At 47.9% G+C, this 27684-nt stretch overlaps 1 protein-coding gene across 1 annotated transcript in view; it reads right to left on the bottom strand.

Annotated features, from left to right (window-relative positions):
- The window catches only part of LOC140396547 (uncharacterized), a 76160-nt gene extending 48889 nt beyond the window's left edge, over positions 1 to 27271 (bottom strand). The window contains exon 1 of the mRNA XM_072485285.1: positions 26463 to 27271. Within this exon, the coding sequence (XP_072341386.1) occupies positions 26463 to 27196 (734 nt within the window). The 5' untranslated portion in view covers positions 27197 to 27271. The remainder of the gene's footprint in view (positions 1 to 26462) is intronic.
- Between the last annotated feature and the right edge of the window lie 413 nt (positions 27272 to 27684).

The following is a 27684-nucleotide window of genomic DNA, read 5'->3' as shown; positions in this document are numbered from 1 at the left end:
AAAGTGGAGTGTAAGAGAGCATCCAGCTAACAGTGACCACAACACAATCTGATTTAAAGTCATTATGGACAGATCTGGAAATATCGAGAATAAAAGTGCTCAATTGGGGAGAAGCTACTTCCAGTGATTTTAAAAAGGGACTTAGTTTGAAAGGGGTGATTTAAAATGTGTTTTAGATTGAAAAAGACAATTTCAGGGTAAAGCAGTAATGGGACAGTGAAAAGCATTCGGGAAGGAGATAATTCAGACACAAGGCATTTTCCTTTTGAAGGGAAAAGTTAGAGCAGCAAAACTAATATGCCCTGAATGGAAAGGAAATAGAAGTTTAAAACAGAACCGGACAAGGAGGCTTGTGACAAATGGCAAGAGCAAGATTTAGTTACTAACCAGGAAGATTAACAGGAAGATTTCATTTCATTTCAAGATGATGAAAAGTACATGAGGAAATTTAAAAAGTTTATTCAAAAGGCAAAGAGAGGTTATGAGAAACAATTTGCAGGCAACGTAAAATTGAACCCCAACACATTTGTGGAAATATATATGTCAAACTTTTCCAGGCGTCCCCTGCCAGGTGGGATTTTCCAGTCCCACTTCTGGCGACCCTGCCCGCGAGGGGTTCCCCACTGTGGAGGGTATAAACAATGGGAAAACCCCCTCGACCACCTCCACTGCTGCAACACACCGCGGATGGGGAAGGGAAGACACACCAAGTCCGACCTGTAATGTGAAAGTGATTTGCCAGGGAAAATGTTGAGACTATTAAGGACCCAAAGGGAAATCTTCATGTAGAGGCAGAGGACAAGGTATTAAATGAATACTTTATATCTGACTTGACAAAGAAAGCAGATGACATTAACATTACACAGAAGGAGGAGAGGGAGGTTATACTGATAGAGCGTACTAAAAAAGATTATTGTTGCCTAAAGTTTGAAAGTTGCCTAGTCCAAATGGAATGCATCCTAATGCTAAATTGACGAAAGAGGCAAAGGTAAAAATAGCAGAGGAAATGCTCACAAATTTTCAATGATCATTTATAAAAAGGGTTAAAGGGATATGGGGATCAGGTAGGGAGGCGGATTTGAGACCAGGATGTGATCAGCCATGATCTGATTGAACGGTGGAGCAGTACTGAAGGGCTGAATTGCCTATTTCTGCTCATAATTCCTATGTTCCTATTCATCCCTCTGTTTGACTATGGATATTTAACTGTGGTAGTCACCACTAGCTGTATTATATGTATTACGGTAAGACACATATACTAGAGGTACATGGGTAAATCCCTGCCTGCTGGCTCCGCCCAGTAGGCGGAGTATAAATGTGTGTGCTCGCCGGAGCTGCAGCCATTCTGGTTCCAGCTACAGGAGGCACAACATCTTTGCTCAATAAGGCCTCGATTATTCCACTACTCTCGTCTTTGTGGTAATTGATAGTGCATCATTAACAAAGTGCCACACTGGAGGCTTATTAAGAAGGTGGAAGCATGTGGAATTAAGTGAAAAATGTTGATATTGATACAACAATGTCCCAGTGATTGGAAGCAAATGGACAGATGGATATTTTTCAGCGGCGGTTTGCAGTGGCGTTCCCGAAGGATCAATTTGGGTCCATTACTCTCGGTAATTTTTGTCGACAACCTAGACTTGGCTGTCTGAGTATTTTAAAGTTTCAGGTGATATAAAACTTGACAAGTAGTGAACGATAATAAGGATAGTTATGGGCTTCATGGTGATATAGGGAGGTTGGTGAAATAGGCAGAGGTATGGCAGATAGAATTCAATGTGGAGAAGTGTGTGCTGATGCACTTTTTGGGAGGACCAAAATAAAGTCAATATGCTATAAATGGCATACATTTTTGAAAAGTGAAGATGAACAAAGAAATCTTTTTAGCCATGTACAGAATTTTTAAATGTTCGAAAGCAAGTTGTTTAAAAACAATTCGGGCACTTAAAGAGTTTATAAATAGAGGAATACAATACGGTAGCACAGTGATTAGCATTGTTGCTACACAGCGCCAGTGACCCGGGTTTAATTCCCGGCTTGGGTCACTGTCTGTGCGGAGTCTGCGTGTTCTGTCCGTGCCTACGTGGGTTTCCTCCGAGTGCTCCGGTTTCTTCCCACAAGTCCCAATAGACGTGCGGTTCGGTGAATTGGACATTCTGAATTCTCCCTCTGTGTACCCGAACAGACGCCGGAGTGTGGCGACCAGGGGATTTTCACAGTAACTTCATTGCAGTGTGAATGTAAGCCTACTTGTGACACGAATAAAGATTATTCTTCTTCTTATTAAGTAATGAGATAATGCTGAAACTTTATAAATCACTGGTTAGGCCTTCGCTGGAGTATTGTGGACAAATCTGAGCGTCCCACTTCAGGAAAAGTGTTAGAGCAACAGAAAGGTTACAAGAGGAGGTTGACAAGGACGTTACCAGGGATAAAAGCAAAATAAAAATAAGGCATGGCTGCAGGGTTTAGCCATGTGGCTTTTCAAGTCTGCCCCACCATCCAGTGGGTCATAGCTGATGTTGTACTTCATCTCTTCTTACACCATCCCCGTATCTCTTTGTTCCCTTTGTCTCAAACATCTATCAATCTCTGCTGTGAGTATATACTGACTGCCCACAGTCTCTGGGGTAAAGAATCACAACCCTTTGAATGAAGAAATTTCTCCTCATGTCAATCTTAAATGACTGCTCCTTGCTCTGAGACTGTGATCTCTCGTTCTTGATTCCCAAGCTGGAGAAAGCAACTTGCTATCAGCCACCCTGTGAAGTAAATCCCTTAAGACTTTTTTATTAGCTTCAGTGAGATCATCTCTCACATTTTCGAGGTCAAGTCTACTCAGTCTCTCCCCGCATCACAGTCTGGTGAACCACTGTGAACTCGCCCTGAGACAAGTATAACCTCCCTTGGGTAAGGAGGCCAAAGCTGTACAGTGTTCCAGCTCTGACCTCACTCTGCCTCTATAGAACTGTGCTCCAATCCCTTTATACCAAAGGCCAACCTAAAATTCTGCTTTGCTTTTTTTCCCTACCAAAATGGGTAACTACACAATTCCCCAAATGACATTCCATTTGCCATGTTCTTCCCCGCTCATTTAAGCTGTCTATATCCCTTTGCAGCCTCTTTAATACTCCTCTCTGGGCTTATTAAGAAGATGGAAGCATGTGGATTTAAGGGGAAAATGTTGGTATTGATACAACTTATGTCCCAGCAATTGGAAGCAAATGGATAGATGGATATTTTTCAGAGGCGGTTTGCAGTGGCATTCCCGAAGGATCAGTTTGGGTCCATTACGCTCAGTAATTTTTGTCGACTACCTAGACTTGGCTGTCTGGAGCAGTATTTTTAAAGTTTCAGATGATATAAAACTTGACAAGTAGTGAACGATAATGAGTATAGTTATAGGCTTCATGGTGACATCGGGAGCTAGCTTTCCCAGCTAGCTTTTTATAGTCAACAAACTTGGATACGTTACACCTGGCCCTCTCATTCAAGTCATGAATCTAATTTGTAAATAGCGGAGGCCCAAACACCGATCCTTGTGGTATCCTGCTTGTCATCCCGAAAATTATCCCTTTATTCCTACTTCCTATTTTTTGTCCAATAGGGCTGGGTGAAGAATTTCAGTTATGTGGAGGGGCTGGAAAATCTGGGGGCTGTTCTCCTCAGAACAAGGAATATTAATTTCATTGTGGTTTTCAAAATGATGGGAGGTTTTGGTAAAATAAAAAGGGAATAAATATCCCGCCCAGCGAGCGGGTAACAGCCAGAGGTCATAGATTCAAAATCATTGGAAATGGATTTAGTGGGGAAGTCAGAATTTGTTTTCACTCAAGAGTTGTCAGGATCTGAAATAATAATAATGGGCAGCATGGTGCACAGTGGTTAGCACTAGTGCTTCACAGCGCCAGGGACCCGGGTTCGATTCCTGGCTTGGGTCACTGTCTGTGTGGAGTCTGCACGTTTTTCCCGTGTCTGCATGGGTTTCCTCCCGGTGCTCCGGTTTCTTCCCACAAGTCCCGATATGGTGGTTTGGACATTTTGAATTCTCCCTCTGTGTACTCGGATAGGCGCCTGGTGACTCGGGGATTTTCACAGTAACTTCATTGCAGTGTTAACGTAAGCCTACTTCTGACACTAATAAAGATTATTATAAGCATGAAATCTACACTGCCGCTCTAGAACCTGCCCGAAGCAGTGAAGGCACGCAACAAGCTCCACACTGGGACAACTGGAGAAAGGGGTTTTCCGAGTACAGAACCACTTTTTTGGTTTGCACAAAAAGGGACAAAAGAATCAGTCAGCACTTTGTTCTATGCAGTTAGAGCTATTGCTGATGACATAATAGTCAGACTGCGAGTCAATGAGACTTCAAGGGTTGGATTCTCCGATTTGGAGACTATGTCCTCATGCCAGCATGGAAACGGTGGCATTTTACGGCAGGAAAACTGCCGCAAAACGGCCACCAATTCCCCGTTTTGCTGGGGGCTAGCAGGAAGGCAGCGTAGAGCACCCGGCACTAGCTGCCGAAATGGCCCGGATACTTGCCAAGTCCGTGCCTTCACATGCGTGGCGGTGGGCTGCAGCGGCCGCGCTGTGCTTCACGGCGGATGTCGCTCGTGGACCTGGCCCAAGAAATGTCCCCCGTCTTCGGCCGGCTCGCACGTGCCGGACCACCCCACCACAGCCCTGAATATGACCACTCCTGCCCGCGGACCTCGGCCCTCCGACTGTGGCGGTGCTGGACTGAGTCTGCAGCCGCCACGCTGAGTTCCCAACGGGTGAGACCACACATACCCCATGCCATCGGGAACTCGGCTGGTCGGGGGCGGAGCGTCGGGGGGGGGGGGGGGCCTCCGGCAATGGTCTGAGACTGTGGATACTTGAGTACGCCGATTTGGAGGGGTCGGCGCATCGCGAAGCGGCGCCCCTTCCCCCAATTCTGTTGGGAATTTGGATTCTCTGGCCTATCGCCAAACGCGATGACGGCGACCGGAGAATCCAGCCCTAAGTTCTTGTGGTGAGGTCCTCCAGTCATTTGATTCATATTACAGTTTGCAAAAATCTACTTATAGAATGGGAAACATTTAAAATTGAAAATAAAGACCAGGTGAAAGCATGGATTTGTGCATCAATGATGTAAATTGGAATAATTGGGAGAAAAAAAAAGATTGGGCACTCTAAAATTTTTAAAAATTAGATACGAGGGCAGCTGTTTCAGTCTCATCTGACGAAGTAAAGTGGCTCGCGTACATTATGCTCCGCCATCATCCATTCAGTTATACCGTCCAGGTGGGACTACACTGAAAGTCATAGGGCAACACTTGGCAAAGGTATTACAGAAGAATAGGGAAACCATTGGACTCTTGTACATCATGCAGAACAAAGGATCATTGTTATTAAGCAGTAAGGCATGCTTACACTGGAGGCTGATTTACAAAGTTGATTAGGTTGCTGATCAGCAGAATGGTAGCACATTATGGAATGAATTTCCAAAATTATTTACAGGTTTTGGAAAACTGACCATTGAATACCATGTTACCCTAAGCTGATGCTTAAAGCAGTTTGCCTCTTCACACCGAGCAAGTTCCCCACCCACTCTTGTAAAAAGTCAAGGGTGAAATTTGGCACCATGGGGCTACCTCTCCAGTAACCAGACTGACAAAATGGTGTTCTGGGATGGTTACGGTCCCCAAGCCAAGTGGCGCAACTAAAACTGCATGGACTTGACTCGGCTAAACATGAGATCTACCCGATGGCATCAGTGGATGAGAGTCTTGCTGAATTTGCAAAGGGCCTATTTACCAAATTAGATGTGAACAGCGGTTTTGACAGTGACCTCTGGAGAAAGAATCCAGACTGCAGACAACATTCAGTCATTATTACTTTACTAGATTACAATTTGGAACTGTGTCGTGCCAGAAATATTCCAGAGAACCACTCAAATCTCACAGGCGCAGCGAAAAGATATGCAACACTTGGGAAGGAAGCACAGACAGCAACATGGGCGCGCAAGAAGTTCTCCGACTAAGCATTGAGATTCTGGTTTGAAATTGAAAGAAGACAATCAGTTGTACTTATGAATATGAAGGAGATTGCAAAAATGCTACCTAGAGTTCAGTGCTTCAGACTGAGACTAATGAGGTGTGATTCAGTACCTGAGTATGTTTAAGGGAACAACCAGATTCACTGTACGAATACCAGTTGAAGGAGTCAAAATAGAGGATTTGAAATTCAACAAGGAGGTGGAAATATTTACATCACTCATTATTAAACACCTACCAGCTACTGCAAGGATGCTGCAGGACACAAAACAAGCATGGCAGCAAGACTATGATTGTGTCCAAATAAAGGTATACTGACAGGAAGGATTGCTAGACTGTACTCCTAACAACCCAGTACTACTGTGGGACTTACAACCTCACAATCATTTATTGTCTCCTAGTTTTAATGACATAATAGTTGTTCCAAGAATGATATGGCTCGATATGCTCGAAGAAAAATCATCAAGGTTACTTAAGGTTAGCAAAACGTTGAGCAAGATCCCAACCATTATTGCTCGTTCTACTGACAAACTTATTTAAAAGCACCTCAAGTGTGCAGTGAACTGCTAAGAGCAAAGAGAACAACTGTCACCCTCCACATCAAGGATGTGGGAGCACATGGGAATATATTTATTTGATTTGAAAGACGAGGCACGATCTACCGGCTGTTCACGCCGCCGGGAAATTCCGGTCCCACGGCGGCGCACGGCTTTCCCGCCAGTGAGGGGTGCCGTCAGGGGGAAACCCCATTGACAACGGCGGCGGCGGTAAATCCCGCTGGCGGGCCGCCTGCATCGCTGAAAAGCACGCGATGGGTTGGTCGGCAAATCCTAACCATGGTATTTGATATTGTCATTGATTACTCCAGATGGAACAGATTGCGCGGTATCTCAGAAGAAACAGTCATTCGCTCACTGATGACAGTCTATGCAACACACGGCATGCCGGAAGTTAAAGTGCCACACAGTGGTCCGGAATTTGCTAATTAATAATTGTACAACTTAGTGATGGAATGCGGTTTAATTCACGTGACGAGCTCAGCTCAGTATCCTCAAGCAAGCGGGGAAGCTAAGAGGGGTGTTCGAACCATCAAAGACTCGGTGAAAAATAATGAAGATCTCAACTTAGCCCCTTTTGCTGATCGAACCTCACCACCACAAAATGGACTCTCGCCAACGGTGTTGTTAATGGGAAGAGGATTGAAACCACAACTTCCAGCTCTGCAGCAGAAACTAGAACGGGCAGCATGGTAGCAGAAGTGGTTAGCATTATGGCGTCACAGCGCCAGGGGCCCAGGTTCGAATCCCCGCTGGGTCACTGTCTGTGCGGAGTCTGCACGTTCTCCCCGTGTCTGTGTGGGTTTCCTCCGGGTGCTCCGGTTTCCTCCCACAGTCCAAAGATGGCGGATTGGCCGTGCTAAATTGCCCTTTGTGTCCAAAAAGGTTAGATGGAGTTATTGGGTTACGGGGATAGGGTGGAAGTGAGGGCTTAAGTGGGTCGATGCAGACTCGATGGGCCGAATGGCCTCCTTCTGCACTGTATGTTCTGCACTGTATGTTCTATGTTCTAGAACCAAATATCTCCTCAAATGGCCATGAGGAAGTTATAAAGTGTGAGGAGGAACAGCGACACAAACAAGCACATCACTTCAACTTAAGGCACAGAGCGCAGGACATCAGTGACACAGCATAGAGAGAGAGAGAAATCAACGGAAAGGCACAATAATAGAAAGAGCCCCACAACCAAGACGGGCCAGAAAAATACAACGAGAAACCACAGCACCTTAATATCCTTGGGGAGGAAGCCAATTGAAACTTGGGCTTAATATCCAGATCCAGATGGATATAAGAATCAAGAAACAAGACAAAGTGCAAAAATCGCACAGTACAGAAAGTCCTTGACTTCAAAACTAGATCATAACAAGATCAGGGAGACTACTCCTGTGAAGTCTGAGACTTTGGGGTGAAATGTCAGAGGATGAATATAATTAGATGAACTTGGAACATACAGTGCAGAAGGAGGCCATTTGGCCCATCGAGTCTACACCGACCCTCACTTCCACCCTAAACCCGTAACCCAATAACCGCTCCTAATCTTTTTGGTCAGCATGGCCAATCCACCTAACCTGCACGTCTTTGGACCGTGGGAGGAAACCGGAGCACCCGGAGGAAACCCACGCAGACACGGGGAGAATGTGCAGACTCCGCACAGATAGTGACCCAGCGGGGAATCAAACCTGGGACCTTGGCGCTGTGAAGCCACAGTGCTACCCACTGTGCTACCGTTGGGAGAAAGACTTAGAGTGGGGGGAAGGTGTGGAATAAAGAGTTAACAGAAGCACCTGATGCCGTTGTAACTATGATGTAATGGCACATGTCTAAGTGACAGAGACCTGGAAGGAGGGGGAGTTCAACCTTGTGATTGGTTTCTAAGGTGTATACAGAGCTGTAAATAAATAACAATGACTTTAACAAACTGTAGTCTTGGGTAAGTTACTTGGGGGAAAATGGACAAACTCTGAAGAACCCCACCCCGACCCCGAACACACAAAACATTAACGGGCATTGGCAAAAAGATTCCTTCAACCCAATTATAAGTTGATGCAAGCTACAAGATGATAAAAAAATATATTGACTATTTTCAACCTTTCTATAATTAATGGATACCATCCAAGTCTTCACAATAAACATATATTCTCCACCTAAAGTGACTACAGCTCTATGTTCCTTGACATATATTCTGTCGACTTAATAAACAAAAATCGTCGGGTCGGGGAATCGCCGTGGGGGCGGCGTGAATCCCGCCCCTGCTGACCGCCGAATCTTCCGGCACCAAAAATTTGGTGGGGGGCGGGAATCGCGCCGTGCCGGTCAGCGCCCCCCCCCCGGCGATTCTCTGGCCCGCGATGGGCCGAAGTCCTGCTGCTGTCATGCCAGTCCCGCCGGCGTGAATCAGACCACCTACCTTACCGTCCAGACTGGCGGCGTGGGCGGGCTCCTTGGGGGGGGGGGCGCAGGGCGATCTGGCCCCAGGGGGTGCACCCACGGTGGCCTGGCCCGCGACCAGGGCCCACCGATCCGCGGGCGGGCCTGTGCCGGCGGGGGCACTCTTTTCCTTCCGCCTCGGCCGATGCGGAAGTGACCCCCCGCTGCGCATGCGCGGGGATGACGTCAGCAGCCGCTGACGCTCCCGCGCATGCGTGGACTTCCGCAGGCCGGCAAAGTGCCTTCGGCCCCGGCTGGCGTGGCGCCATAGGCCTTTCCCGCCGGCTGGCGTGGCACCAAAGGCCTTTCCCGCGCCAACCACTCCGGCGCGGGCCTAGCCCCTCAAGGTGAGGGCTTGGCCCTGAAAGGTGCAGAGAAATCCGCACCTTTGGGGTGGTCCGATGCCGGAGTGGTTCCCGCCACTCCATCCCGCCGGGAACCCCCGCCCGCAGGGTAGGGGAGAATCCCGGCCCTTATTTGTTGCATTTTGAAGGAAAGTACTTTTTTGCAAATATAACTTCTTTACTATATAAAATTCTTTATTTTAATGGGAATTTAAGGAAACAATTTTAATTTTACCCATATTGTCAATGTTATTACTTTCACCTACTTATGCACCAACAATAATACTATATCCAGCTCTGCCTCTCCATCTTCTCCCTTCACTATGCTTTCACATCTGCCCTGATATTATAGAATCATACAGCACAGAGAAGACCCTTCGGCCCATCATATCTGCGGCAGTAAAAATAACCACCTAACCATTCTAATCCCATTTTCCTGCACTTGGTCCATAACCTTGGATGCCCTGGGATCGCAAGTGCACATCTAAATACGTGTTCAATGTTATCAGGGTCTCTGCCTCCATCACCCTTTCAGGCAACAAATTCCAAACTCCCAGCATCCTCTGGATAAAAAGGTTTTTCCTCACATCCCCTCTGAGCCTCCTGCCCCTTACCGTAAATCTATGTCCCCTGGTCATTGACTCCTCCACCAAAAGGAAAGGTTTCTTCCTGTCTACTCTATCTATGCCACTTATAATTTTGGACAATTCAATCATGTCTCCCTCCCCTCTGTCTCAAAGAACAAAGAAAGGTACAGCACAGGAACAGGCCCTTTGGCCCTCCAAGCCTGTGCTGACCATGCTGCCCGTCTATACTAAAATCTTCTACACTTCCGGGGTCCGTATCCCTCTATTCCCATCCTACTCATGTATTTGTCAAGATGCCCCTTTAATGTCACTATCGTCCCTGCTTCCACCACCTCCTCTGGCAGCGAGTTCCAGGCACCCACTACCCTCTGTAAAAAAAACTTGCCTCGTACATCTCCTCTAAACCTCGCCCCTCGCACCTTAAACCTATGCTCCCTAGTAATTGACCCCTCTACCCTGGGAAAAAGCCTCTGACTATCCACTCTGTCCATGCCCCTCATATTTTGTAGACCACTATCAGGTCGCCTCTCAACCTCCGGCATTCCCGTGAGAACAATCCGAGTTTATTCAACCGCTCCTCATATCTAATGCCCTCCATACCAGGCAACATCCTGGTAAATCTCTTCTGCACCCTCTCTAAAGCCTCCACATCCTTCTGGTAGTGTGGCGACCAGAATTGAACACTATACTCCAAGTGTGGCCTAACTAACGTTCTATACAGCTGCAACATAACTTGCCAATTCTTATACTCAATGCCCTGGCCAATGAAGGCAAGCATGCCGTATGCCTTCTTGACTACTCCAAGTAGTCAAGAAGGCATACTGTCTCCTCTGCTCCAAGTAAAACAATCCAACTCTATCCAATTTCTCTTCATAACTAAAACTCTACAGCCCAGGCAATATCCTGGTAAATCTCCTCTGCACTATTGCTATTGCCATGGGAGTGTCCCTTTTAAGAAATGTTTTTGTCTCATCACATGGCTTCAGTGATGTCATTGTGTGGGTGGAGCTGGGCTGAGACTCTGAGTTTTACTTTCGCTTTGAGTTTGAACTGGTTTTGTTCTGCACTGGTTGAAAGAAGGTTTTTTTTTTCTCTATCTGCATTTTAAAAGCTGTTTCCAGACTGCTTGATAACTTGGAAAGAAATAACTATTTCTGGAAGAAATTCAAACTTGCTGTTTTGGCAAGGAAATGGGAGGATCCATACCAGGTCGTGAGTGCTGTGTCTGGGCCACACCTTTGAAAAGGGTTTTCTGGTTGATGGGATCTTGTTATTAAATTGGAACAGTTAAAGGGGGAAATTTATGAAGGGTTATACATGGGTTACTGTAGCTGTGTGGGATATTTATATTTGTAGTTGACAAAAATGCTTACTGTGTGTGTTTATAAAAATGTAACTAAATTCATGGAATAAAGCTTGTTTTTGTTTAAAAGGGCTTAAGACCTCTGTGGAATAACACCTGAAAGTCAGGCCCTTGGGCTCGTCGTAACCACAATCTATGAAAAGTTGTAGGTCAGGTGAACTCCATGATATACTTTCTAAACCTTGGCCCATAACACTATCTCATCCCTCCTGTATTGTGGATTCCAGAACTGCACACAAAACTCTAGCTGTGCCTAACCAAAGTTTTATACAGTTCCAGCATGACATCCCTGATCTTAAACCCTATCCCTTGGCTAATAAGGGCAAGTACACCATATGTCTTCTTAACCACTGAATCCACCTGCTTAAGGGACATGCACACCAAGATCCCTCTTGATCCTCGGTCCTTCCCAGAGTCCTGCCTTTTGTCATGTATCACCTTGCCTTGTTTTTCCTGCCCAAATGCATCACCCCACACTTATCCGGACTGAATTCCATTTGCCACTGTTCAGTCCATATGACCAGCCCGTCTATATCCTCCTGGAATCAGAGGCTATCCTCCTCACTATTTCCCACCCCACCAATTTTCGTATCATCCGCAAACGTACCGATCAACCTGCCTACATTCATATCTAAATCATTTATATAAACCACAAATAGCAAGGGCCCCAACACGATCCCTGCGGGGCCTCACTGGACACAGGCTTCCAGTCAAAAAAACACCCCTCACCCACTGCTTTCTGCCACTCAGCCAATTCTGGATCCAATTTGCCAATTACAATCGTTCTCTCTGATTTATATACACACACTGTCCCTCTCACGTGTGAACACTGACACAAAGTATTCATTAGAATCCTACCTACATCCTCCGGCTCCACACGCAAATTACCATTGTGGGGGGCCTATTCGTGAAAGCAGCAGCAGTAAATGTTAAGGGCCTTAGTACTTAGTTTTTAAAAAAATCGAACAAGAGAGAGATGTCAATTGGCAGGATCGTGTGCTACTCCTGCACGATGTGGGGCATCAGTCCCCGAGGACTACATATGTGGAAAGTGTAGTTCATTACAAAAGCTCATCGAATGCATGGATCATTCAAGCAGCAGCTGGAAGCACTGAGGAGCACACAATTAGCTGAAAATGTTATAGATAATAGCTTCAGAGATGTGGTCATACCCAAGGTACAGGAAGGTAGATGGGTGACCCCTATGTGACCCAGTGCAGGGGTCCCCTATGCCTGTCCCCCTATCTAACACGTTTGCCATTTTGGATACTGATGAAGGGGACGGTCCATCAGGGGACAGTAGCAGTAGTGGCCAGAGCGAAGGCACCACGACTAGCCCTATTGCACAGATGGGGGGTACAAAGCATAGAAAAGCAATAGTGGTAGGGGATTCAATAGTCAGGGGCACAGATAGGCGCTTCTGTGGCCGTGGAAAGGCCTCCAGGAGGGTAGAGTGCCTCCCTGGTGCCAAGGTCCTGGATGTCTCTGAGCGGGTACAAAGCATCCTAAAACGGGAGGGAAATCAGACAGAGGTCATTGTCCACATTGGCACAAATGACATAGGTAGAAAGAGTAGCGAGGTCCTGCAATGGCAATTTTGGGAGCTAGGTAGAAGATTAAAAAGCAGGACCTCTAGGATAGTAATCTCCGGATTACTCCCCTTGCCACGTGTTAGTGAGGCTAGCAACAGGGATATACTGCAATTGAACACGTGGCTAAAGAACTGGTGCAGGAGGAAGGGCTTAAATTGTTTGGATCACTGGGAAGTGTTCCAGGGAAGGTGGGGCCTGTAAAAGGACGGGTTACACCTGAACCAATATCCTGGTTGGGAGGTTTGCTAGTATGCTTTGGGTGGGTTTAAACTAATTTGGCAGGGGGGTGGGAATCAAGTCAGTAAGCCACCAAGTGTAGAGACTGGGATCAGGCTGCAGGCTAGCTAAGAGGAAGGGTTGGTTGGGGGAGGCCGATCTCGGTGGGCCTGGAGGTCTGGAGTGTATCTGCTTCAATGCACGGAGTATAACGGGTAAGATAGATGAACTTAAAGCCTTGATTCATGCGCGGAACCTGGATGTGGTTGCTGTAATGGAGACTTGGTTAAAAAAGGGACAGGACTGGCAGCTAAATATTCCAGGAAATAGGTGTTTTAGGTGAGACAGGGAGGAAGGTAAAAGAAGTGGGGGAGTTGCAATACTGGTTAGAGAACATGTTACAGCTGCACAGAGGGAAGAATCAAGTAACGAGGCACTGTGGATAGAACTCAGAAATAGGAAGGGGGCAGTCACTATGATGGGGGTAAACTACAGGCCTCCCCAACAGCCCACGGGAAGTTGAAGAACAGATATGTAAGTTGATTCTGGATAGATGTAGAAATAACAGGGTTGTTGTAGTGGGAGACTTTAATTTTCCTCATATTAACTGGAAATCCCTTAGGGCTAGGGGTCTGGATGATGAGGAATTTGGTAAGTGTGTCCAAGAAGGTTTTTTGGAACAATATGTGACTAGTCCGACTAGAGAGGGGGCTATATTGGACCTAGTTCTAGGGAACGATCCTGTTCAGGTCATGTGGCGAACAGTGACCACAATTCCCTAAGCTTTTGGATACTCATGGAAAGGGACGAGTGTTGTTCTAGGGTTAAGGTGCTAAATTGGGGGAAGGCTAACTAACCAGATTAAGCCGGATTTGGAGGCTGCTGATTGAGAGAGGCTGTTTGAGGGTAAATCCACATTTAGCACGTGGGAGTCTTTTAAGGAGCAGTTGATGGGAGTGAAGGACAGGCATGTGCCGGTAAAAAGGAAGGACAGGAAAGGCAGGATTCGGGAACCATGGATGACCAGGGCAATTGAGAATCTTGTCAAAAAGAAAAAAGATGCATAAGTGAGGTACAGGAAACTAAAAACAGATGAAGCACTTGAGGAATTCAAGGAAAGTAGAAAAGAGCTCAAGCAGGGAGTTAGGAGGACAAAAGGGGGTCATGAAATGTCCTTGGCAGACAGGAGTAAGGAGAATCCCAAGGCATTTTATACGTATATTACGAACAAGAGGCTAGCTAGGGAAAGAGTTGGTCCACTCAAGGACAATGGAGGGGAATTATGTGTAGAACCAAAGGAAGTAAGTGAGGTCCTTAATGAGTATTTTGCATCGGTATTCACAAAGGACAGGTACACGTTGATTGATGGTGTCTCAGAGGTATGTGTAAACACTTTAGAACATGGCGTTATTAAAAGGGAGGATGTGTTAGGTTGTTAAAAAGCATTAAGGTAGACAAATCCCCAGGGCCAGGTGGCATCTATCCCAGATTACGGAGGGAGACAAGAGATGAAATTGCTGGGCCTCTAACATCTCTGTGTCCTCATTGGCCACAGGTGAGATCCCAGAGGATTGGAGGATAGCCAATTTTGTACCGTTATTTAAGAAGGGTTGCAAGGATAATCCGGGTAATTATAGGCCAGTGAGCTTGACGTCAGTGATAGTGAAATTGTTGGAAAAGATTCTCAGAGATGGTGGGCGCGATTCTCCACTCCCACGCCGGTTGGGAGAATCGCCTGGGCCGCCAAAATTTCCGGGGACGCCGGTCCGACGCCCTCCCGCGATTCTCCCAAGTGGCCGGAACGGCCCGGTCGAGTTTCGCAGGCCGGAGAATCGCCCGAAACACCCAAAATGGCGATTCTCCGGCACCCCTGCTATTCTGAGGCCCGGATGGGCCAAGCGGCCAGGCCAAAACGGCGGGTTCCCCCCGGCGCCGTCCACACCTGGTCGCTGTCGTTGTGAGCGGTGCGTGAACGCTGGGGGGGCTGCCTGTGGGGGGGGGGGGGGGGGGGGGCGAGGGAGGATCCTGCACCGGGCTTTACCTGAAATGTGGGGTGGCCCGCGATCGGTGCCCACCGATCGTCGGGCCGTCCTCTCTGAAGGAGGACCTCCTTCCTTCTGCGGCCGCGCTAGATCCGTCCCCCATCTTCTTGCGGGGCGGACTTAGAGAGGACGGCAACCACGCATGCGCGGGTTGGCCGGCGCGCGGATGACGGCCGTTATGCGGCGCCGGCCACGTCATCTATGCGGCGCCGCTTTTACGCGGGTGACAAGGCCTGGCGCGTGTAGATGACGCGGCCCCGATCCTGGCCCATTGTCAGGGCCTGAATCGGTCAGGACATGGGCCGTTCCGCGCCGTCGTGAACCTCGACGGCATTCACGACGGCGCGGCCACTTCGGTGTGGGAGTGGAGAATCCCGCCCAGGATCTATGCACATTTGGAAGTCAAGAGTCCTATTAGGACAGGCAGCATGGTTTTGTACAAGGGAGGTCATGTCTCACTAATTTAATTGAATTTTTTGAGGTGACAAAAATGATTGATGAGGGAAGGGTTGTGGAAGTTGTACATGGACTTTAGTAAAGCATTTGGTGAAGTCCCTCATGGCAGGCTGGTGCAAAAGATTAAATCACATGGGGTCAGAGTTGAACTAGCTGGATGGATTCAGAACTGGGTTGACCATAGGAGACAGGGTAGCAGTGGAAGGGTGTTTTTCCAAATGGAGGTCTGTAACTAGTGGTGTTCCGTAGGGATCAGTACAGAGACCTCTGCTCTTTGTAATATACATAAATGACTTGGAAGAAAACGTAGAGGGTCTGATTAGCAAATGTGTGTGCGCGGATGATACTAAGATTGCAGGAGTTGCAGATAGTGACGAAGATTGTCAGGGATTACAGCAGGCTGTAGATAGGCTGCAAAATTGGGCAGAGAAATGGCAGCTGGAATTTAATCCGGACAAATGCAAGGTGATGCATTTTGGTAGATCCAATTCAGTTGGGAGGTATAAAATAAATGTCAGAACCATCAGGAGCAGAGACAAAGAGAGATCTGGGCATGCAGGTCCATAGATCCTTAAAAGTGGCAGCACAGGTGGAAATGGTGGTAAAAACGCATATGGCATGCTTGCCTTCATAGGACGGGGTATAAAAGCTCGAAAATTATGTTATAGTTATATAGAACGTTGGTTAGGCCACATTTGGAATACTGTGTTGAATTCTGGTCACCACACTACCAGAAGGACGTTGAGGCTTTGGAGAGAGTACAGAAAATGTTGACCAGGATGTTGCCTGGTATGGAGGGTATTAGCTACGAGGAGAGATTAAATAAACTGGGATTGTTCTCCCTAGAGAGACTGAAGCTGAGGGGCGACCTGATAGAAGTTTATAAAATTATTAGGGGTGTATATATAGGGTGAACAGTTGGAGGCTTTTTTCCCAGGGCGAAAATTACAATTATAAGGGGGCACAAATTCAAGGTAAGGGGGGAAAATTCCCTCTTGCACATTCTATATGCCTCTAGGACTTCTGCTGTTCTGCATCCTCGATATCTACCATAAGCCTCCCTTTTCAATGCTGTATTTCCCCAATATCCAGGGTTCACTGGATTTGTTGGTCCCACCCTTTTTCTTGATTGGACAATGATGGCCCTACAATCTCCTTATTTCTTTCTTGAATTCGTCCCACTGTTCTGTCACAGATTTAGCTAAAGGTACCTGCTCAGTCTACTCAGGACAAATCATACCTGATCTAATTAAAATCGCCCTTCCCCCATTTAGAACTTTGATCACAGGCCCATCGTTGTACTTTTCCATAATAATTTTGAATCTAATGGAGTAATGACCACTGTCTGCAAATGTTCCCCCACTGATACTCCAATCACTTGCCCAGCTTCGTTACCGGTCACCGGTCGCAGTGTTCCCAATCGCAGGAAGAAGTGCCAACGGCCACGACCGGCTTTTTAAAATGCCGGCCGCGATCGGCTTTCACGAATGAATGTTGGCAGTCCCGTGTATGTGTGCCCCCTCAGCTGGATGTAGCAGTGCGCAGGCCCGGAGCCCAGTGGAGCAGACCGCCTCCTCTTTACATCAGTGCGCTGTCCCAAGACCAGATTTTTACAAAATCGATGGTGTCGTCCCGCCAGAAGTGGGGGCAGAGAGCTGGTCACGTGCATTGACGCCACGTGCTCTAGGTGCCTCAATGCACGGATCAGAGAATCCATTTTATAGCTGCTAGCAAGCAAGCCACAGGACTATGTGAAGAACTGAAGATGGATCATTTTGTAGTAAAGGAAGAGAGGGCCAGAGACATCGACAGGCCAGGATCTCACAATTGAATCTTCTGGAGAGAGCTTCACAGGAGAGTCCACGGCAGGACAAAGCAGTGCTGGTGTGAGCTGTATCCAGAGCTACGGGGCCTTTGGTGAACAAACAAATTCGGAAGAAACTGAAATCGGGAACAAAGCAGTATAATTTCTTGAGGTATGGCATTGTCAATTGTGCCAGTTCAAATCAGGATGTGAAGCACATGTACGTTACATGCAGGGAAGTACTGGTAAATGAAAGTTTAAAACACTCAAAACTCCAAAGGCATTTGAAGACTAAACATGGCGAGTTTGAGGACAAACCTCTTGCTTCTTTTTCACAGGTTGCAACGAGAATTTAAATAGTCAGCTGAAGTCCTGAGCAGAAATGTAACATTGAATGACTAAGCGAGTGAGATCGTGAGGACCAAGCAGGTTCACCTGTCACATTAGAGGTAAGCTATAATGGTGTGTCGCGAAGGTCAGCCAGCATGGGGTCACGAAGGCCGACCGGCGTTTGTCGCATAGGTCGGGCAGCGTGGGGTCGCGAAGGTCAGCATGGGTCCCGAAGGTCGGCCGGCTGGTAAGAGTGGGTCCCGGGAAAATAGTTTTGTGAAGCACTGTATTAGTCAATCCCAGTGAATAAATCTGCACATCACCCAAACATCAGACAGGAATTTACGTGAGGAGCAATTCATTTGTATATTAAGCAATCAAATGAAAGAAGTGCGAATAAATTAGACATTGGCTCGTATAAACTTCCAAGACATGACATTTGATGGGAATAAAGAGTCAGTCATAGGTGTGTAAAAGAAATAGAGCTAAAAATACTAATCAATTACATAAGAACATAAGAACTAGGAACAGGAGTAGGCCATCTGGCCCCTCGAGCCTGCTCCGCCATTTAATGAGATCATGGCTGATCTTTGTGGACTCAGCTCCACTCTCCGGCCCGTACACCATAACCCTTAATCCCTTTATTCTTTAGAAAGGCATCTATCTTAAAAATGTTTAAAGAAGGAGCCTCAACTGCTTCACTGGGCAAGGAATTCCAGAGATTCACAACCCTTTGGGTGAAGAAGTTCCCCCTACACTCCGTCCTAAATCTACCTCCCCTTATTATATCAATGTGACGAGAAACAGATGCTGGTAACAATGATGAATGTTTTTAAAGAACATGAGAACGTAATAATTGTTGAATGAAGACAAACAAAGAATAATCCAGTCTGCCTTCTACCATCCTGGCAGTTGCACAATTTAATACTGGAGTTATTGACTAATCACAGTAACCAGCGTTATCAATTCGTCTACAATAAACCCAGACATGACACAAAGAAAACCTTATTGGGGCATAGCGCTGTGGACCATAGCTTCAGTTCCGCCTGCTCCTCACAAGCATGCTGCACTATTTATCTTGTTGTGCTATCACTCACAGATTGTGCCCTAAGAGCTTATCTGCTGAATGAAATCCACTTATTTACATTTAACTGAGGCAGTACTAACTTTTGCTCACCAGCTCACCTCGGCTGCTTATTACACTTCTGGCGTGACTTTAATGTTGGTGAACAAATTTCTCATATTAACTCGGGATGCACAGGAGAATTCACACAGCAATCAAAATATGAAGATAAAATGCAGGGGTCGAAAGAATTAAAGCAAGTTGTTTCAAATTACAAAGAGCTAGACTGTTACTGATAAAATCCCTGGGTTGAAAAGGTCTTGCGAAACTGTAAACGTCCATCACTCCACTGATCGTTTTCTAGTTTTACTCATAGGAGTAAATGTACATTATATTTTGCCACTACAATTAGTCCCAAGGTTTTTTGTTGTCTCTTTAAACATTGAAAATGTCTTAACTTTAATTTAAAAAGAGTTTTTTTGTCTTCATTCGTTGTGGTATTTTTGCGTGCTTTGGATCTTGAGGGATCACAAATAAAGCATACTAGACTTTTCCTTTCCTTTGCAGATACCTCAAATAACCCTGCCCCCTCCCCCCTCATGCAAGCAACAGGTGATTAAAGTAAAAACAGCTGATGGCCAGCTGAGGAAGAATTGTGGGAAATCCGGTTTGAATCAAAGAACTATCTAGAAATTACAACATGGAAACTGGCATTGAGCCCAAGCAGCCTGTGCTGGTGTTTAGATTCCACACAAACTGTCATCCTAATCCCTGTTTGCATATCCTTTCCCACCTCCGCCCCCTTCCCCACCGCCCCCTGTCTTTCAACAATAATTGTCTCACAGCCGAAGCCAATCAAGCAATCTCCCAAAGTCAGAGGCAGTCTGCAACTCCTCAGCCAATCAACAGCTTTCCCTCTCCGGCTGGAAATGTTCTCTTTGCTTCAGTATTTCACTTTCCCTTTTAAAGGACTGTGATAACTCTTCACCCTTCACATTCGTCTGAAGTCTCGGACTCTCGTTGGTTGTGGCAAGGCTTAAACAACATTAACGGGCTACAAAGTGAAACCGAGCAGAATCTCCGGCAGCCGTGCACTCCTCCCCGATGAACTCAATGCGATCTATGCTCGGTTGGCCTATGCAAGCTATGCTCAAGATTGGCCTTCTTGAAAGTGAACCCTTGGAAAACGAAGGGTCCTGACGGGGTCCCTGGTTCTGCACTCAGATCCTGCGTGGAGCAGCTGGCAGATGTGTTCGAGGACATATTCAACCTCTCCTTACTCCGTTCTGAGGTCCCCACCTGCTTTAAGTAGACCTCCATCATACCAGTGCCAAAGAAGAACCAGGCAACATGCCTCCACAACTACAGTCCAGTGGCCCTGACATCAGTCGTAATAAAGTGCTTCGAAAGGTTTGTCATGAAGTGCATCACCTCCATACTCCCAAGATGCTTAGATCCACTGCAATTCGCAAACCGCTACAACCGGTCCACAGCAGATGCCATCTCCCTGGCCCTACACTCATCCCTGCAGCATCTCACCAACAAGGACTTCTACGTCAGACTCCTATTCATTGACTACTGCTCCACCTTCAACATCATAATCCCAGCCAAGCTCATATCAAAGCTCCAAAACCTGAGATTTGGCTCCCCAATCTGCAACTGGATCCTCGATTTTCTGACCAACAGACCACAGTCAGGAAGAATAAACAACAACACCTCCTCCACGATCGTCCTCAGTACCAGGGCCCCGCAAGACTGCGTACTTAGCCCCCTACTATACTCCCTATATACAGACACGACTGTGTGGCAAAATCTGGCTCCAACTCCATCTAAACGTTTGAGCCAAACGTTGGAGGCACGATTGTAGTGGGTCGGATCTAGAACAAAGACGAGTCAGAATACAGGAGGGAGATAGAGAACCTAGTGGAGTGGTGTAACACACAACAATCTATCCTCAATGCCAGCAAAGCTAAAGAGTTGGCCATTGACTTCAGGAAGCAAAGTACTGTTCACACCCGTCAGCATCAATGGTACCGAGGTGGAGATGGTTGACGGCTTCAAATTCCTAGGTGTGCACATCACTAACAATCTGTCCTGGTCCACCCACAACGACGCTACGACCAAGAAAGCACAACAGTGCCTATACTTTCACAGGAAACTAAAGGAAATTCGGCATGTCCACATTGACTCTTACCAACTTTTATAGGTGCACCATAGAAAGCATCCTATCTGGCTGCATCACAGCTTTTGATGGCAACTGCTCAACCCAAGACTGTAAGAAACTCCGAGTCCTGAACACAGCCCAATCCATCAAGCGAACCCGTCTCCCATCCATTGACTCTGTCTACACCTCCCGTTGCCTTGCGAAAGCGGACAGCAAAATCAAAGACCCCTCCCACCCGGCTTACTCACTCTTCCAACGGGCAAGAGGTACAAAAGTCTGAGAACACGCACTGACTGATTTTTTTTTTTAAAAACAGCTTCTATCCCGCTGTTACCAGACTCCTAAATGACCCTCTTATGGACTGTTCTGATCTCTTCACACATCTTCTCTACTGAGTAGTCCTACCCTCCTGTACGCTTCACCCGATGCCTGTGTCTATGTATTTACATTGTGTATTTATGTTTGTCCGATGTTTTATTTCCTGTATGGAATGATCTGTCTGAACTGTACTCAGAACAATACTTTTCACTGTACCTCGGTACATATGATATCCCAATCCAATCCAATCCAAGTTGGTTGCAAAGCTGGAGGAAGGTACACAGTGCCTTGGCAATATAAACCAAACACTGGAATTCTAAAGTGGTTCAGAAATAGGCACTGCGCAAAATGCAGGTTTCTAAAGTGGTGAAGGAGGAATTCAGGAGCCTGGTTATATATACCAAGAAATAGAGTACAAAAGCAAGGATATTATGATGCAACTTTAAAAAATAACCTCTGGTATGGTCTCAACTGAATTCTGCTCAAATCTGGGCACTATTCTTTCGGCAGAATGAGAAGGCTTTAGGGAGGCCACAGAAAAGATTCACAAGAATCCACAGAATCCCTGCAGTGCGGAAGGAGGCAAGTCAATAAACCTACCTCGGCCCACTCCCCTATCCTCACAGCCTCACCTAACCTGCACATCTTTGGATCTGAGAATGAGGGACTCCAGTTATGTGGATAGTGTGGAGAAGCTAGGGTTGTTTTCCTCAGAGAAGGTTGGACGGCGATTGGGTACAGCTGCTCAAAGTCACGAGCGGTATCATGCAGTGGATGGAGAGAAATTGTTCCCGTGGGTGGTCAGGTCAAAAACCAGAGGACACCGATTGGCAAACAAAGCAATGGCAAGATGAGAAAAAAAATGAGGGCTTGGGAACAGAATTGCCTGAGAGTGTGGCGGAGGCAGATTCAATTGTGGTTTCAAAAGGGAATTGGATAAGTGCCTGATGAGGTGATTTGTAGGTAGGTCTGGTTGGGTTTGTTATGGGGAGGGGAGTGCTGGGAGAGATCTGTGGGGAGATGATGACAGTCAGGGAACTGATTGCAGTAAGAGTCAGATTGGGTGTAGGGTGTCTAGGGAAGACCAATTGTGGAAAGGGTTTGATTGAGGAATTTTGGCGAGGTCGTTGGTGATCAGTGTCGAGGTCCCGTCATTAAGTAGATGAGCAGATGGTGGTTTGGAGTAGTGTGATAATGAAGGTAGGAGGAATCTGAGCAACTGCAGTTAAAAATAGAACCATTGAAGTTGAGACATGTAGCTATGTTATAATATTTAAATTACTAACTTGCACCATGTCACCAGACTATAGACTGTCCCTCACCTTGGCTTTGTTAAAAACAGACCAGGTTGCGATCCTATTTCATATTTTTAGCCCTTTAGCCTCCCATTCAAAGCATTGGGGCCAAAGGTCCCATTAAAAATCTTAATAATTTAAATACATTAGTGGGCAGCACGGTAGCACAAGTGATTAGCACTGTGGCTTCACAGCGCCAGGGTCCCAGGTTCGATTCCCTGCTGGGTCACTGTCTGTGCGGAGTTTGCACGTTCTCCCCGTGTCCGCGTGGGTTTCCTCCGGGTGCTCCGGTTTCCTCCCACAGTCCAAAGACGTGCAGGTTAGGTGGATTGGCCATGCTAAGTTACCCGTAGTGTCCATAAGGGTTGGGAGGGGTTATTGGGTTGCGGGGATAAGGTGGAAGTGAGGGATTAATGTGGGTCGGTGCAGACTCGATGGGCCGAATGGCCTCCTTCTGCACTGTATGTTCTATGTAACTATGTCTATGAGACTGCATTCCTTAATTTTCTTCCTGGCCTCAGGAAAGTCGGCAAGTGAATGGAGGCAAGAAGAGATTAATTCATAAGGTCAATGCTTTTCTATAATAATCTTTATTGTCACAAGTAGGCTTACATTAACACTACAATGAAGTTACTATGAAAAGCCTCTAGTCACCAGACTCTGGCGCCTGCTCGGGTACACGGAGGGAGAATTCAGAATGTCCAATTCACCTAACAGCAAGTCTTTCGGGATTTGTGGGAGGAAACCGGAGCACCTGGGGGAAACCTACACAGACACAGGGAGAATGTGCAGACTCCGCACAGACAGTGACCCAAGCCGGGAATCAAACCTAGGTCCCTGGCGCTGTGAAGCAACAGTGCTAACCGCTGTGCTACCATGTCGCCAGTGGGGTGGCACATTTTCCAGCACTCCTTGTAGGCCGAGAGGAGCACTCCTTGTAGGCCGAGAGGAGGTGGAGTGTTTCCTGGCTTAACAAGATACCCAATAAACCACCCTCCCTCCCATTATGCAATTGGAATCTCCTACCACCACTGGATGCCACAACCATCTGTTTTTCTTCACCTACCCCGACAAATGGAATCTTACCCTGTGATTGGACCCCACCACCAGCATTACTCTTCCCTCTCTCCACAATTGAATCGTCTTTGATCAGAACACCCCCTCCTCTGCATCTGGACCACCTCCCCATAATCGGATCCCCTCCGGCACTCTTAAATACCAGACCCCTTCAGCCAAAACCCTACCCACCAGAATCTCTCCCAACGGCCCCGTCCCGCCCATCCCCAAATTAAACCAATTTGTTGTGCTTCAGGATTTCCCTAATCAAGCTGGCTGCAATGGGAAAACTACGGTTAAAAATTGCAGGGCACGCGGGAACCCATTCTTCCCAATTTCCTGACCAGAGCCTCCCCACCCATCCCCATCTCTTAGCTAATATGTCTGACTTCCAGTCCTAATACCTCGCAATCTTAAATAGTTAAACTAACCATACCGAGCCTAATATCTCATTTTAAAATCTTATATTCCTGATAAGCCCATCAAAAGCAAATATGCCTAACTCTTTGAGCTCATCCTCATGACTAACTCAATGGTTAACCATTATCACAGTCCCCCTCCACTCTATCCATACTTTTGATACCCTGTATGTTGGTCTTGCCCTTTGACCAATGTTATGGGCTGTAGAAAAGTAGCTTACGCACAAATTCTAAAATACCAAACATAAAGAAAGGTTCAATTTGTACCGTGAGTTTTATATTTCCTTATTAACAATAGTTACTTTTGTCAGCATGAATTATTCCTGGAGCAGCCAACTAGTCTCACCCAGTGCAGAGGAGTGGAGAGATTGCTGACAGTAAATTACAAAGCAATCATTCAGTCAAACAGTTATGTAGCTGAGAAATAATTTAAACTCATTTGTCAGAAAACACAAAAATCCTGCCTTAAACACACTGTGAACCTATCATTATTCACCCAGATTTCCTTAACAATTTTCTTCTCTATAACCTCCACTCTGAAAGAAATAATGAACTTGTATTTATTTATCTTTTTGTTCATTCATGGGATGTGGGCATTGCTCCTGGGCCATTTGTTGCCTATCTCTAATTGCCCTTGAGAAGGTGGCAATGAGCTTTGAACTGCTGCAGTCCATGTGGTGTTGGAACGTTTGCTAGGCTGTTGGGGAGGAACCTTTTTCCATTGCCAGAATTGCCCAAATCACCACTGCACAATCTGTCAATTACTTTTGAAGGGCAGCCCACAGCACAGCCACAGCATGGAGTGGAATCTAATTTCTGCACAGTAATATCCCACAGACCAGCAAATGAGATCATTGGCCCAATGACACCGTTTTTGGTGATGTTGGTTGAGCATAGATTATGATTGGGTGTGGACACAATTAGGAAGCCCACGTCTTCCTGTGACAACATTTCTGTTCGGATTCACACCCAGCAGGAGTGCCTCCAGTGATCAGGGGGCAGAATTTCTGCCAAGCCAATTCAATTTTAAGGTGGTCACAATGCCATCAACATTGAATTGAATAACACAGCTACAGTCAGACCAAAGGTCAAATGTGGGTCTCCAGTCAGCTTAGGTCAGTTACACCTAAGGGAGTCACTAACATTACAGAGATGGTGTGATAGGGGCAAAAGGACAGTACAAACTACAATGCTATCAGAAATGTGGACATTGGCCATCATACAAACTACAATGCTCTCAGAAATGTGGACATCGGCCACCATATCAGTGACAGAGTGAGGCGTTTGTTGTCGCAACACAGGAGGTAGCAATTGTTGCATATTGACCAGATAGTTAATTTTGTTTGAGCGGCAGGGTGGCACAATGGTTAGCACAGCTGCCTCACAGCACCAGGGACCCGGGTTCAATTCCAGCCTTGGGTGACTGTCTATGTGGATTTTGTACTTTGATAAAATCATAGAATTCCTACAGTGCAGAAGTGGGCCATTTGGTCCTTGCACTCGGCACCAATTCTCCAAAGGAGCATTCTACCCACGCCCCCCCCCCCCCCCCACCCCCATCCTATTCCCGTTCCCAGTAACCCTACCCATGGGGCAATTTAGCATGGCCAATCCACCTAACCTGCACATCTTTGGACTGTGGGAGGAAACCGGAGCACCTGGAGGAAACCCACGCATACACGGGGAGAGCGTGCAAACTCCACACAGGTCGTCACCTGAGGCCGGAATTGAACGCCGGTCCCTGGTGCTGTGAAGCAGCAGTGCTAACTAGACATGTGCTCCCCACCCCTTGTGTCTGCATGGGTTTCCTCCGGATGCTCCGGTTTCCTCCCACAGTCCAAAGATGTGCGGGTTAGGTGGATTGGCCATGATAAATTGTCTCCTTGGCGTCCAAAAGGTGCGGGGATTTGGGAGTGGGGGGGGGGGGGGGGTGTGAGCGTGGGCCTGGATAGGATGCTCTCTCAAAGGGGTTGTGGCGGACCCGATGGGCCTAATGGCCTCCTTCTGCACTGTGGGGATCCTATGATCTGGGTGGCATTCGCAAACGAACCCACTCGGCCCCTCCGGCCCGCTCAGCAGAAGACAGAAATGTTGGTGGCAAGACTGGAAGATGATCAGACACCCGAGGGTGTCACACTCTGAATGGGATCGCCATGAACGTGGCAATGTAAAATAGGGAAGCTCTATTGAATGGTGGAGCAGGCTGGATGGGCCGAGTGGCCTGATTTTGCTTCTATGTCTTATGGTGTTAACCCTTTGAGTGCCTGGACAGTGAGGCGGAGTTGGGGGTGGCAATGAGGAGGGTGCCACCTTTGCCAACCGGGCTGGGCAGAGCTTCTCACCTGGGTGCCACCTTTGCCAACCGGGCTGGGCAGAGCTTCTCACCTGGGTGAAGTCTTGAGGCAGCTTTTCAGGTTGCGATCGTCCGCTTCCTCGGGGCCCCCGGGCTCTCCCCGCCCCCGGCTCTCCAGCACGTAGTTGCCGCCCTGGTTGTTGGCCCAGTAGTCGGCGGCCGGGGTCTGGTAGCGGATGGCGAACTCCAGGCGGGCGCCGGGCCGCAGCTCGGCCGCGCCCAGCGCGATTCTGAAGGCGAAGCGGTCGGTCTCGCCGTCGCCGGAGCCGCCCGCGTACTGGGCCGGGATGTCGCGGTGGGAGGCCCAGCCGTCGCCGCTCAGCCGCACCCACACCCGCTTCTCGTAGGCCAGGTTGAGGACGCGGACCACGCCCGCCAGGCAGGGCGCGCCGGGCGGGAACCCCGCCGACTCGAGCTGGACGCGGCGGGCGCGGACCTCCCGCAGCAGCTCGGCGGGGTCGGCCGGCAGCTCGAAGAGCGGCAGGAGCGGCGGGGGGTCGGGCGGGAGGGGGGGGCAGACCCCCGGCACCGGCCTCGCCGCCGCCGCCTCCCCGCCGCCCCAGCGATCAAACTCCCGCACCGACACCAGCTCCAGGCCGAAGGCGTCCGCGAACGACACCTTGCGATTCAGGGCGGGCGGCGGCGGCTCCTCGTCCGAGGAGGAGCTCCGCCTGCGCGGCAGCGGCGAGGACTTAGCCCGTATCCACGCCTCGCCCGGGGCGGGCATCCCGCCGTCCGCCGCCAGCGCGCTTCCCGCCCGCTCCATTCCCGCCCGCCCTCTGCACTGCTGCCTGCGGAGATCCCCCAGCCACTGAGCCCGGCGCAAGGGCTTGGGTTACAGTTGACATTGTAAAAAAAAAGGCAGCCCAGGACTATTAATAGCGCCGCTGACTTGGAAACTATGCCCTCGCCCAGATCTGCTCTCTCCACCCCCCACAACATCAGTGCTGTGTTTTGGCTCCACACACACACACACACACACAGTGCAGGGAGCCCAGCCAAACCTGGCTTCCCGCACGAAAGGAAGCACAAAGTGGCCTGCCGCAACGGAGAAAAGCGGGCCAGGGAATCTGGGCTGAATCGTTGCCTTCCCTGCTCAATGTGGGAGCAAGCAAGCAATGCTCAAAGCAGACCGGCAAACCCTCACTTTAATTACAAATAAGTAACCGCTTATTGTCACAAGTAGGCTTCAATGACGTTACTGCGTCCTAGTCGCCACATTCCGCCGCCTGTGCCGGGAGGCCAGTACGGGGA

The sequence above is a fragment of the Scyliorhinus torazame genome, chromosome 19 (assembly GCF_047496885.1).
Source record: "Scyliorhinus torazame isolate Kashiwa2021f chromosome 19, sScyTor2.1, whole genome shotgun sequence".
Lineage (NCBI taxonomy): Eukaryota > Metazoa > Chordata > Chondrichthyes > Carcharhiniformes > Scyliorhinidae > Scyliorhinus > Scyliorhinus torazame.
Note: the sequence above shows the minus strand (reverse complement) of the source record. Positions and strands in the feature narration are given on the sequence as shown.